The sequence below is a fragment of the Columba livia genome, chromosome 33, assembly GCF_036013475.1.
Source record: "Columba livia isolate bColLiv1 breed racing homer chromosome 33, bColLiv1.pat.W.v2, whole genome shotgun sequence".
In the NCBI taxonomy this organism is placed as follows: Eukaryota; Metazoa; Chordata; class Aves; order Columbiformes; family Columbidae; genus Columba; species Columba livia.
The window spans coordinates 149,037-160,081 of NC_088634.1; the positions used below are offsets into that span (position 1 = coordinate 149,037).

Sequence of the window (11,045 nt, forward strand, 5' to 3'; positions counted from 1 at the left end):
TCGTTAATCCCCCTGGGGGGGAGGGGGGGTTTAAAACCGGGATTATCCGCCCCTCCCCCACCCCCCCCCGAGGCCACGTGCGGGGACGGGGTGGGGGGAGGGGAGGGGACACGTCACCCCCCCCCCAATAATCCCCTCCCCCTCCCCCCCCCCCGGTTATTTCTGTCACCTTCATCCCCCGCGGACGGGTCACCCCGTGTGACACCGACATTGTCACACACGCGTGTGAACGGGACACGTGTCGCACACACACACGGGGGACAGGGACCCAGGCGTCCGGGAGGGACCCAGGCATCCGGAGGGGGACCCTAATAGGGGACCCTAATACCCCAATAAGGGACCCAGGTGTTCAGGAGGGACCCAGGCGTCTGGGAGAGGACCCAGGCGTCCGGGAGGGGACCTTAATAGTGGACCCTAATATCCCAGAAAAGGACCCAGGCGTCCGGGAGGGACCCAGGTGTCCAGGGGGCAGGGACCCTAACACCCCAATAAAGGACCCAGGTGTCCGGGTGGGGACCCTAAAAAGGGACCCAGGCATCCGGGAGGGACCCAGGCATCCGAGGGGTGGAGACACTAACACCCCAATACGGGATCCAGGTGTCCAGGTGGGGACCCTAGAAAGGGACCCAGGCATCCGGGAGGGACCCAGGCATCTGGGAAAGGACCTAGGTGTCCGGGAGAGGACCTTAATAGGGGACCCTAGTACCCCAGGAAGGGACCCAGGCGTCCGGGTGGGGACCCAGGTGTCCGGGAGGGGACAATAATAAGGGACCCAGGCATCCGGGAGGTCAGAACCCCAGGACTCCAATAGGGGACCCAGGCGTCCGGAGGGGGGAACCCCAATAGGGGACCCTAATGCACCAGGGAGGGGCCCAGGTGTTCGGGTGGATGGAACCCCAGGACCCCAATAGGGGACCCAGGTGTCTAGGAAGGGACCCAGGCGTCCGGGGTGGGGGACCCCAATAGGGAACCTTAATACCCCAAAAGAGGACCCAGGCATCTGGGTGGGGGGGACCCCAATAAGGGACTCACGTGTTTGGGAGGGGACCTTAATAGGGGACCCAGGCATCTGGGGGGGGGGACCCTAATACCCCAGGAAGGGACCCAGGTGTCCGGGAGGGGACCCCAATAAGGGACCCAGGTGTTTGGGAAGGAACCCTAATAGGGGACCCAGGCATCCGGGTGGGGGTGACACACACCTCAATAGAGGACCCAGGCGTCCGGGTGGGGACCCTAATACAGGACCCTAATACCCCGGGAAGGGACCCAGGCATCCGGGTGGGGACCCCAAAGGAGGACCCAGGCATCCAGGAAGGGACCCCCCCAATAACCCAATAGGGGTCCCAGGCGTCCAGGAAGGGACCCAGGTGTCCGGGTAGGGACCCCAATATGTGACCCGAATACCTCAGGAAGGGACCCAGGCGTCCGGGTGGGGACCCAGGCGTCCAGGCGGGGGCCCAGAAGGCAGGGTGGGGGTTGGGGGGTCCCTTACCTGTCCCCAGGCCCCGCTGGGTGGGTGCTGGGGGGGGGGGGGCAGGGTTGGGGGGGGAGGATCCGTTGCCCCCCCCCGGACGCCTGGGTCCCCCCCGGACGCCTGGGTCCCCAGGGTGCCCCCACGGCCACCAGCTCCGTGTGCGGCCTGAGCGGGGGGGGGGCCCTAATCCCCCCCCCCAACCAGCCAACCAGCCCCCCCCATGTGGGTGTTAATCAGCTTAATGAGACGGGGATTGGGGGGGGGGGGCGGACAGACGGTGGCACCTGTCGGGAGGACATGGGGACAATGGGAACAATGCGGGGGACACAGGGACCTCGGCCCCCCCCTTGTGTGATCCCGCCCCTCCAGTTCCCAGCAGAAGCCCCAAAATCGCCGTTTTCAGCCCTAAAATCGCTGATTTCAGCCCCGAAGCGCCCCCGCCTGTCACTCAAGGCCCGACCACGCCCCCTCGCTGCCAGACCACGCCCCCCACGCTTGCAGCGCGCCAATCACCGCCCTGACCACACCGCCTTCTTGCGACCGCCACGCCCCCCTCCGCTCGACCCCGCCCTCCCGGGGCTACGCCCACGCCCCCTCCTCGTGACCACGCCCCTTCCCGCCCGACGCGACCGCGGCGCCATGTTGGGTAAGGGCGGAAGCGGAAGCGGCGGCGGCGACGGGGCCGGGCGGAAGTGAGGGCGGAGGTGCGGAGGTGCGGGAACTGGGGGATACTGGAGGGATACTGGAGGGATATTGGGGGATATTGGGGGATACTGGGGAGACTGGGAGGGGCTGAGGGTGACTGGGGGGATACTGGGGGGATACCGGGAGCACTGGGGGATACTGGGAGCACTGGGACTGGGAGATACTGTGGGGCGCTGGGAGATACTGGGGGACTCTGGAGGATACTGGGGGGCACTGGGAGGTACTGGGGGACTTTGGAGGATACTGGGAGGCACTGGGATATACTGGGAGGTACTGGGCGACACTGGGACTGGGGCATACTGGGAGGTATTGGGGGTGATGATACTGGGAGGTATTGGGGGTGATGATACTGGGAGCACTGGGGGGCAATGCGAGTGGATATACTGGGAGCAATGGGAATGGGGGATACTGGGAGGTACTGGGGTGGACTGGGGGTGCTGGGACTGGTCCATACTGGTCCATACTGGTGTCCCGCAGATGACGATCCACAACCTGTACATCTTTGACCGGGGGGGGACGTGTCTGCACTACAGCGAATGGCACCGGAGGAGGGGGACGGGGATCCCCCGGGAGGAGGTGACGGGGGGACAGGGGGACACGGGGGGGACAAGGGGACACTGGGGGGGTGGGGGGGCAGGGGGGACAAGGGGACCCTGGGGGGACAAGGGGGCATGGGGGGATATGGGGACATGGGACCTGGGGACATGACTTGGGTCACTGGGAGGGCTCTAGGACCCTGGGGGGCACTGGGGGGGGATTTAGGACCCTGGGGGTCACTGGGGGGGGATTTAGGACCCTGGGGGGCACTGGGGGGGGATTTAGGACCCTGGGGGTCACTGGGGACAATGGGCAATGTTGTATTGCTCCCAGTATCCCCCAGTACCTCCCAATATTTCCCAGTGGCCCCAGTGCCTCCCAGTATCTCCCAGTGCACCCCAATGCCCCCCAATATCCCCCAGTGCCCCCTGTTGGTCCCAGTGCCCCCCATTACCTCCCAGTATATCCCAGTACCTCCCAATATCCCCCAGTGCCCCCCAGTATCCCCCAGTGCCCCCCATTACCTCCCAGTATATCCCAGTACCTCTCAATATCCCCCAGTGCTCCCCAGTATTTCCCAGTGCCCCCAGTACCTCCCAGTATCCCCCAGTCCCATTGCTCCCAGTATACCCAGTCGCATTGCCCCCCACTGTCCCCCGGTACCGGGGTCCCCCAGTATCCTCCAGTGACCTCCAGTCCCATATCCCCATTTCCCAGCGGGGAGCACTGGGGGAAACTGGGAGCAACGGGACTGGGAGATACTGGGGGGCACTGGGATATACTGGGAGCAATGGAACTGGGAGATACTGGGGGGCACTGGGAGCTCTGGGGGTACTGGGGGGCACTGGAGGATACTGGGAGCAATGGGACTGGGAGATACTGGGGGGCACTGGGATATACTGGGAGCAATGGAACTGGGAGATACTGGGGGGCACTGGGAGCTCTGGGGGTACTGGGGGGCACTGGAGGATACTGGGAGCAATGGGACTGGGAGATACTGGGGGGCACTGGGATATACTGGGAGCAATGGAACTGGGAGGTACTGGGGGGCACTGGGAGCTCTGGGGGTACTGGGGAGCACTGGGGGATACTGGGAGCAATGGGACTGGGAGATACTGGGGGGCACTGGGATATACTGGGAGCAATGGGACTGGGAGCTACTGGGGGGCACTGGGAGCTACTGGGGGGCACTGGGAGCTCTGGGGGTACTGGGGGGCACTGGGAGATACTGGGAGCAATGGGACTGGGAGATACTGGGGGCCACTGGGAGATACTGGGAGCAATGGGACTGGGAGATACTGGGGGCCACTGGGAGATACTGGGAGCAATGGAACTGGGAGATACTGGGGGGCACTGGGAGATACTGGGAGCAATGGGACTGGGAGATACTGGGGGGCACTGGGATGTACTGGGAGGTTGTGGGGGATACTGGGCTGCACTAGGGGATAGTGGGAGCAATGGGACATTGCCCATTGTCCCGAGTGACCCCCAGGGTCCTAAACCCCCCCACCCAGTGACCCCCAGGGTCCTAACGCCCCCACCCCCCCCCAAGTGACCCCCAGGGTCCTAAGACCCCCCCGAGTGACCCCCGGGGTCCTAAAGCCCCTCCCAGTGACCCCCAGGGTCCTAAGACCCCCTGAATGACCCCCAGGGTCCTAAAGCCCCTCCCAGTGACCCCCAGGGTCCTAAAACCCCTCCCAGCGACCCCCAGGGTCCTAAGACCCCCCTGAATGACCCCCAGGGTCCTAAAACCCCCCACCCCAAGTGACCCCCAGGGTCCTAAGACCCCCCTGAATGACCCCCGGGGTCCTAAAACCCCTCCCAGTGACCCCCAGGGTCCTAAGACCCCCCCGAGTGACCCCCGGGGTCCTAAAACCCCTCCCAGTGACCCCCAGGGTCCTAAAGCCCCCCTGTCCCCATATCCCCTGACCCCCCTGTCCCCCCAATGTCCCCCTGTCCCCCCAGTGTCCCCATGTCCCCCCAGTGTCCCCATGTCCCCCCAATGTCCCCGATGTCCCCAGGAGTTCAAGCTCATGTTCGGGATGCTTTTCTCCCTCCGTTCCTTCGTGGCCAAGATGAGCCCGACCGACATGTATCCACTTTTTGGGGACCCCCCCATTGGATTTGGGGGTGTCCTCTCAATTGGGGGGACACCAGGGACTTGGGGGACCCCGGGGGTGTTGGGGACACAGAGGGGACATCAAGGAATTGGGGGCATTTGGGGGGACCCCAAGGTTTTTCATCTTGGGGGTTTTGGGGGAGAATCCCATAGATATGGGGGGACCCTGGTGGTTTGGGGTGACCGTGTGGGTTTTGGGATGACCCTGGGGACTTGAGGGACCCCCTGTCAGTTTTGGGGTGACCCCCAGGGTTTAGGGGTCCCTGGGGAATATTGGGGGGGACCCCAAAGATTTAGGGGGACCCCAAGGATTTGGGAGCTCCCTGAGGCATTTGGGTGGCTCTGGGGGGTTTGGGGGGGACCCCAGAGCTTTGGGGTGACCCTGTGGGTTTTGGGGTGACCCCATGGGTTTGGGGGACCCCCTGTAGGTTTTGGGGTGGCCACCAGGATTTAGGGGTCCCTGGGGAATATTCGGGGGTACCCCAAAGATTTGGGAGCTCCCTGAGGCATTTGGGTGGCTCTGGGGGGTTTGGGGTGACCGTGTGGGCTTTGGGGTGACCCCATGGGTTTGGGGGACCCCCTGTGGGTTTGGGGTGATCCCGAAGGTTTAGGGGTCCCTGGGGAATATTGGGGGGGACCCCAAACATTTAGGGGGACCCCAAGGATTTGGGAGCTCCCTGAGGCATTTGGGTGGCTCTGGGGGTTTGGGGGGGACCCCAGAGCTTTGGGGTAAACCTGTGGGTTTTGGGGTGACCCCATAGATTTGGGGGACCCCCTGTGGGTTTGGGGTGACCCCCAGGATTTAGGGGTCCCTGGGAAATATTGGGGGGGACCCCAAGGATTTGGGAGCTCCCTGAGACATTTGGGTGGCTCTGGGGGGTTTGGGGGGGACCCCAGAGCTTTGGGGTGACCCTGTGGATTTGGGGGACCCCCTGTAGGTTTGGGGGCCCCTGTTTGTTGTTGGGGTTCTTGGGGAACTTGGGGGGGGACCCCAAAGATTTAGGGGGACCCCAAAGCATTTGGGAGCTCCCTGAGGCATTTGGGTGGCTCTGGGGGGTTTGGGGGGGACCCCAGAGCTTTGGGGTGTCCCCATGGATTTGGGGTGACCCCATGGGTTTGGGGGACCCCCTGTAGGTTTTGGGGTGGCCCCCAGGATTTAGGGGTCCCTGGGGAATATTCGGGGGTACCCCAAAGATTTGGGAGCTCCCTGAGGCATTTGGGTGGCTCTGGGGGGTTTGGGGGGGACCCCAGAGCTTTGGGGTGTCCCCATGGATTTGGGGGACCCCCTGTAGGTTTGGGGGCCCCTGTTTGTTGTTGGGGTTCTTGGGGAATATTGGGGGGGACCCCAAGGATTTGGGAGCTCCCTGAGGCATTTGGGTGGCTCTGGGGGGTTTGGGGGGGACCCCAGAGCTTTGGGGTGACCGTGTGGGCTTTGGGGTGTCCCCATGGGTTTGGGGGACCCCCTGTAGGTTTGGGGGCCCCTGTTTGTTGTTGGGGTTCTTGGGGAATATTGGGGGGGACCCCAAGGATTTGGGAGCTCCCTGAGGCATTTGGGTGGCTCTGGGGGGTTTGGGGGGGACCCCAGAGCTTTGGGGTGACCGTGTGGGCTTTGGGGTGTCCCCATGGGTTTGGGGGACCCCCTGTAGGTTTGGGGGCCCCTGTTTGTTGTTGGGGTTCTTGGGGAATATTGGGGGGGACCCCAAGGATTTGGGAGCTCCCTGAGGCATTTGGGTGGCTCTGGGGGGTTTGGGGGGGACCCCAGAGCTTTGGGGTGACCGTGTGGGCTTTGGGGTGACCCCATGGGTTTGGGGGACCCCCTGTAGGTTTTGGGGTGACCCCCAGGGTTTAGGGGTCCCTGAAACATTTGGGGGGGGACCCCAAGGATTTGGGAGTTCCCTGAGGCATTTGGGTGGCTCTGGGGGGTTTGGGGGGGACCCCAGAGCTTTGGGGTGACCGTGTGGGTTTTGGGGTGACCCCATGGCTTTGGGGGACCCCCTGTGGGTTTGGGGGTCCCCCCCGTGCCGTTGGGGTCCTTACCGCGCAGGCGGGACGGCTTCGTGTCCTTCCTCACCAGCAAGTACCGGCTCCATTACTACGAGACGCCCACGGGGCTGCGGCTGGTCCTCAATACGGACCCGGGGGTCACGTCGGCCCGGGAGGCGTTACAGCACATCTACAGCCATGTGAGGGGACCCCCAAAACCCCTGAACCCCAAAAGAGTGCACCCCAAAAAGCGCCTGTACCCCAAAAGCCAAAAAGGCCCCAAAAACCAGGCCCAAAGTAGGCCCCAAATCTGCCCTCAAACCGGCCCTTGGGCACCAAAAACAGCCCAAAAATGAGCGTTTGGACCCAAAAATCAACCCCAAAATCAACCCCACGTCTACAGTCATGTGAGGGGACCCTAAAAACCGTGAACCCCAAAAATGTGCACCCCAAAAAGCGCTTGCACCCCAAAATCAGGCCCAAAATAGGCCCCAAATCTGCCCTCAAACCGGCCCTTGGGCACCAAAAACAGCCCAAAAATGAGCGTTTGGACCCAAAAATTAACCCCAAAATCAACCCCACGTCTACAGTCATGTGAGGGGACCCTAAAAACCATGAACCCCAAAGATCTGCACCCAAAAATGCCCTGAACCCTAAAAATCTGCACCCAAAAACCAGGCCCCCCAAACAGGCCTAAAAATCAGCCCCTGGACACAAAAAATAGCCCCAAAAATCAGCGTTTGGACCCCAAAATCAGCCCCAAAATGTGCCCCACATCTACAGTCATGTGAAGGGACCCTAAAAAACATGAACTCCAAAGATCTGCACCCAAAAATTGCCCTGAACCCCAAAAATCTGCACCCAAAAATGCCCCTGAACCCCAAAAAACACCCCAAACCCAGCCCCTGAGGCCTAAAAATTTGGGCCTTAGGCCCCAAACCTGCCCCACATCTCCAGCCCTATGAGGGGACCCCAAAACCACCTGAACCCCCAAAATCTGCGCCCTGAATTGTCCTGAACCCCCACATTTCACCCCCAAATCCCCTGACCCCAAACCCCCCCAAAATCACCCCAAAAATCAGCCCCTGAGCCCCCAAATCTGCCCCTGAGGCCTAAAATTGGGCCTGGACACCGGGGTCCCCCCAGGTGGGATTTTGGGGGGGTCTCTGGGTTCTGGGGGGGTCTCCAATATCAGGGTCCCCCTGGGTGACATTTTGGGGGGTCTCTGGATTCTAGGGGGGGGTCTCTGGGTTCTGGGGGGGTCCCCAATATCAGGGTCCCTCTGGGTGACATTTTGGGGGGTCCTTGGATTCTAGGGGGGGGTCTCTGGGTTCTAGGGGGGTCCCCAATATCAGGGTCCCCCTGGGTGACATTTTGGGGGGTCCCTGGATTCTAGGGGGGGGTCTCTGGGTTCTGGGGGGGTCCCCAATATCAGGGTCCCTCTGGGTGACATTTTGGGGGGTCCTTGGATTCTAGGGGGGGGTCTCTGGGTTCTGGGGGGTCCCCAATATCAGGGTCCCCCTGGGTGACATTTTGGGGGGTCTCTGGATTCTAGGGGGGGGTCTCTGGGTTCTGGGGGGGTCCCCAATATCAGGGTCCCCCTGGGTGACATTTTGGGGGGTCCCTGGATTCTAGGGGGGGGGTCTCTGGGTTCTGGGGGGGGTCCCCAATATCAGGGTCCCCCTGGGTGACATTTTGGGGGGGTCTCTGTATTCGGGGGGGGTCCCCAATCCCCTGTGTCGCTTCGGGGACCCCCCCAAGTGACATTTTTGGGGTGTCCCCCCCCCCCAACAGCTGTTTGTGGAGCTGGTGGTGAAGAACCCCCTGTGCCCCCCCCGGCAGCCGGTGCAGAGCGACCTGTTCCGCTCCCGCCTCGACGCCTTCATTCGGGGGCTCCCCTATTTCAACCCCCGCCCCACGTGAACCCCAAAACCCCCCCATCGTGTCCCCCCGACTCCCCCGAACCCCCCCTGGGAGCCCCAAATCTCTGCGACCCCCCAAATTCCTTTGGGACCCCCCAAAATGCGCTGCCCCCCCCCACCCCGGCCTGCTCCCACCTCAACACCTTCATTTGGGGCCTCCCCTAATTCAACGCCCCCCCCAACTGAACCCCAAAACCTGGGGGGGTCCCAATACACCCCTGAACCCCCCAGACACCCCCGAACCCCCCCTGGGAGCCCCAAATCTCTGCGACCCCCCAAATTCCTTTGGGACCCCCCAAAATGCGCTGCCCCCCCCCCCGGCCTGCTCTCACCTCAGCACCTTCATTTGGGGCCTCCCCTAATTTAACACCCCTGCCAACTGAACCCTAAAACCTGGGGGGGTCCCAATACACCCCTGAACCCCCCAGACACCCCTGAACCCCCCCTGGGAGCCCCAAATCTCTGCGACCCCCCAAATTCCTTTGGGACCCCCCAAAATGCGCTGCCCCCCCCCCACCCCGGCCTGCTCCCACCTCAACACCTTCATTTGGGGCCTCCCCTAATGTAACACCCCTCCCAACTGAACCCCAAAACTTGGGGGGGTCCCAATACACCCCTGAACCCCCCAGACACCCCCGAACCCCCCTTGGGAGCCCCAAATCTCTGCGACCCCCCAAATTCCTTTGGGACCCCCCAAAATGCGCTGCCCCCCTCCCCTTGTTATGCTCCCACCTCAACACCTTCATTTGGGGTCTCCCCTAATGTAACACCCCTCCCAACTGAACCCCAAAACTTGGGGGGGTCCCAATACACCCCTGAACCCCCCAGACACCCCCGAACCCCCCTTGGGAGCCCCAAATCTCTGCGACCCCCCAAATTCCTTTGGGACCCCCCAAAATGCGCTGCACCCCCCCACCCCGGCCTGCTCCCACCTCAACACCTTCATTTGGGGCCTCCCCTAATTCAACGCCCCCCCCAACTGAACCCCAAAACCTGGGGGGGTCCCAATACACCCCTGAACCCCCCAGACACCCCTGAACCCCCCCTGGGAGCCCCAAATCTCTGCGACCCCCCAAATTCCTTTGGGACCCCCCAAAATGCGCTGCCCCCCCCCCCGGCCTGCTCTCACCTCAGCACCTTCATTTGGGGCCTCCCCTAATTTAACACCCCTGCCAACTGAACCCCAAAACCTGGGGGGGTCCCAATACACCCCTGAACCCCCCAGACACCCCCGAACCCCCCCTGGGAGCCTCAAATCTCTGCGACCCCCCAAATTTCAATGGGACCCCCCAAAATGCGCTGCCCCCCCCCCCCCTTGTTATGCTCCCACCTCAACACCTTCATTTGGGGTCTCCCCTAATGTAACACCCCTCCCAACTGAACCCCAAAACTTGGGGGGGTCCCAATACACCCCTGAACCCCCCAGACACCCCTGAACCCCCCCTGGGAGCCCCAAATCTCTGTGACCCCCCAAATTTCAATGGGACCCCCCAAAATGCGCTGCCCCCCCCATGAACCCCAAACCCCCATGAACCTTCATTTGGGGGTTCCCCTGTTTCAACTCCCTGAACCCCAAAACTTGAGGGGGGGTCCCCAAAACCCCCCGGGACCCCCAAACCCTGTCAGGGGGTCCCACCCCCCTCCAAAAATTGAATAAAAAGGGTTTTGATGGTTTTGGGGTGTCTGGGGATATTGGGGGACATGGGGGGGGTCCCCAAAATCAACACGGAGCCACAACAACCACAATTTATTTATACACAGGGGGGGTCCCCCTTTTTTTGGGGACCCCCCCAAGTGACAACAAGTGTAGTGGGTTAAATTTGGGGGGGGGGCTCATGTTTTGGGGTCCCCCCCAACTATTAGGGTGTCCCCCCCCTTTCCCTGGGTGGGGATTGTGTTGGGTTTTGGGGGGGGGGTCCCCCAATTTCCAGCCCCCCATTCCATCTAATGTTGGGGTCCCCCCACTTTCCAGCCCCCCCCATACCCTAATTTGGGGGTCCCCAATTTTATGTATGTGTGTCCCCCCCCCCTTTCATATATTCAATGGGGTCCCCCAATTTTAAGCCCCTCTCATATCCCAATTTGGGGACCCCCCACTTTCGACCCCCCCCTTCCATATATTCAATGGGGACTCCCAATTTTAAGCCCCCCCCCCATTCCCTATAATCTCAGGACCCCCCACTTTTTAGCTCCTCCCCAACACCCCAATTTAGGGCACCCCAGTTTTACCCCCCCTCATTCCATATATTCAATGGGGACCCCCGATTGTGAGACCCCCCCTCATACCCCAATTTAGGAACCCCCC

At 62.2% G+C, this 11,045-nt stretch overlaps 1 protein-coding gene across 2 annotated transcripts; it reads left to right on the forward strand.

Moving 5' to 3' along the window:
• The first annotated feature begins 2,126 nt into the window (after positions 1-2,126).
• On the forward strand, positions 2,127-10,414 carry TRAPPC1 (trafficking protein particle complex subunit 1). 2 transcript variants are annotated; one of them, XM_065044194.1, is made up of 5 exons: positions 2,127-2,178; positions 2,657-2,755; positions 4,738-4,808; positions 6,880-7,018; positions 8,613-10,414. In XM_065044194.1, exons 2-5 carry the CDS (start codon positions 2,657-2,659, stop codon positions 8,739-8,741), a joined length of 438 nt encoding a protein of 145 aa, XP_064900266.1. In that variant the 5' UTR covers positions 2,127-2,178; the 3' UTR covers positions 8,742-10,414. The 2 variants fall into 2 exon arrangements, with proteins under 2 accessions (XP_064900266.1, XP_064900265.1); XM_065044193.1 differs by having other exon boundaries at positions 2,132-2,186.
• Positions 10,415-11,045: the final 631 nt, after the last annotated feature.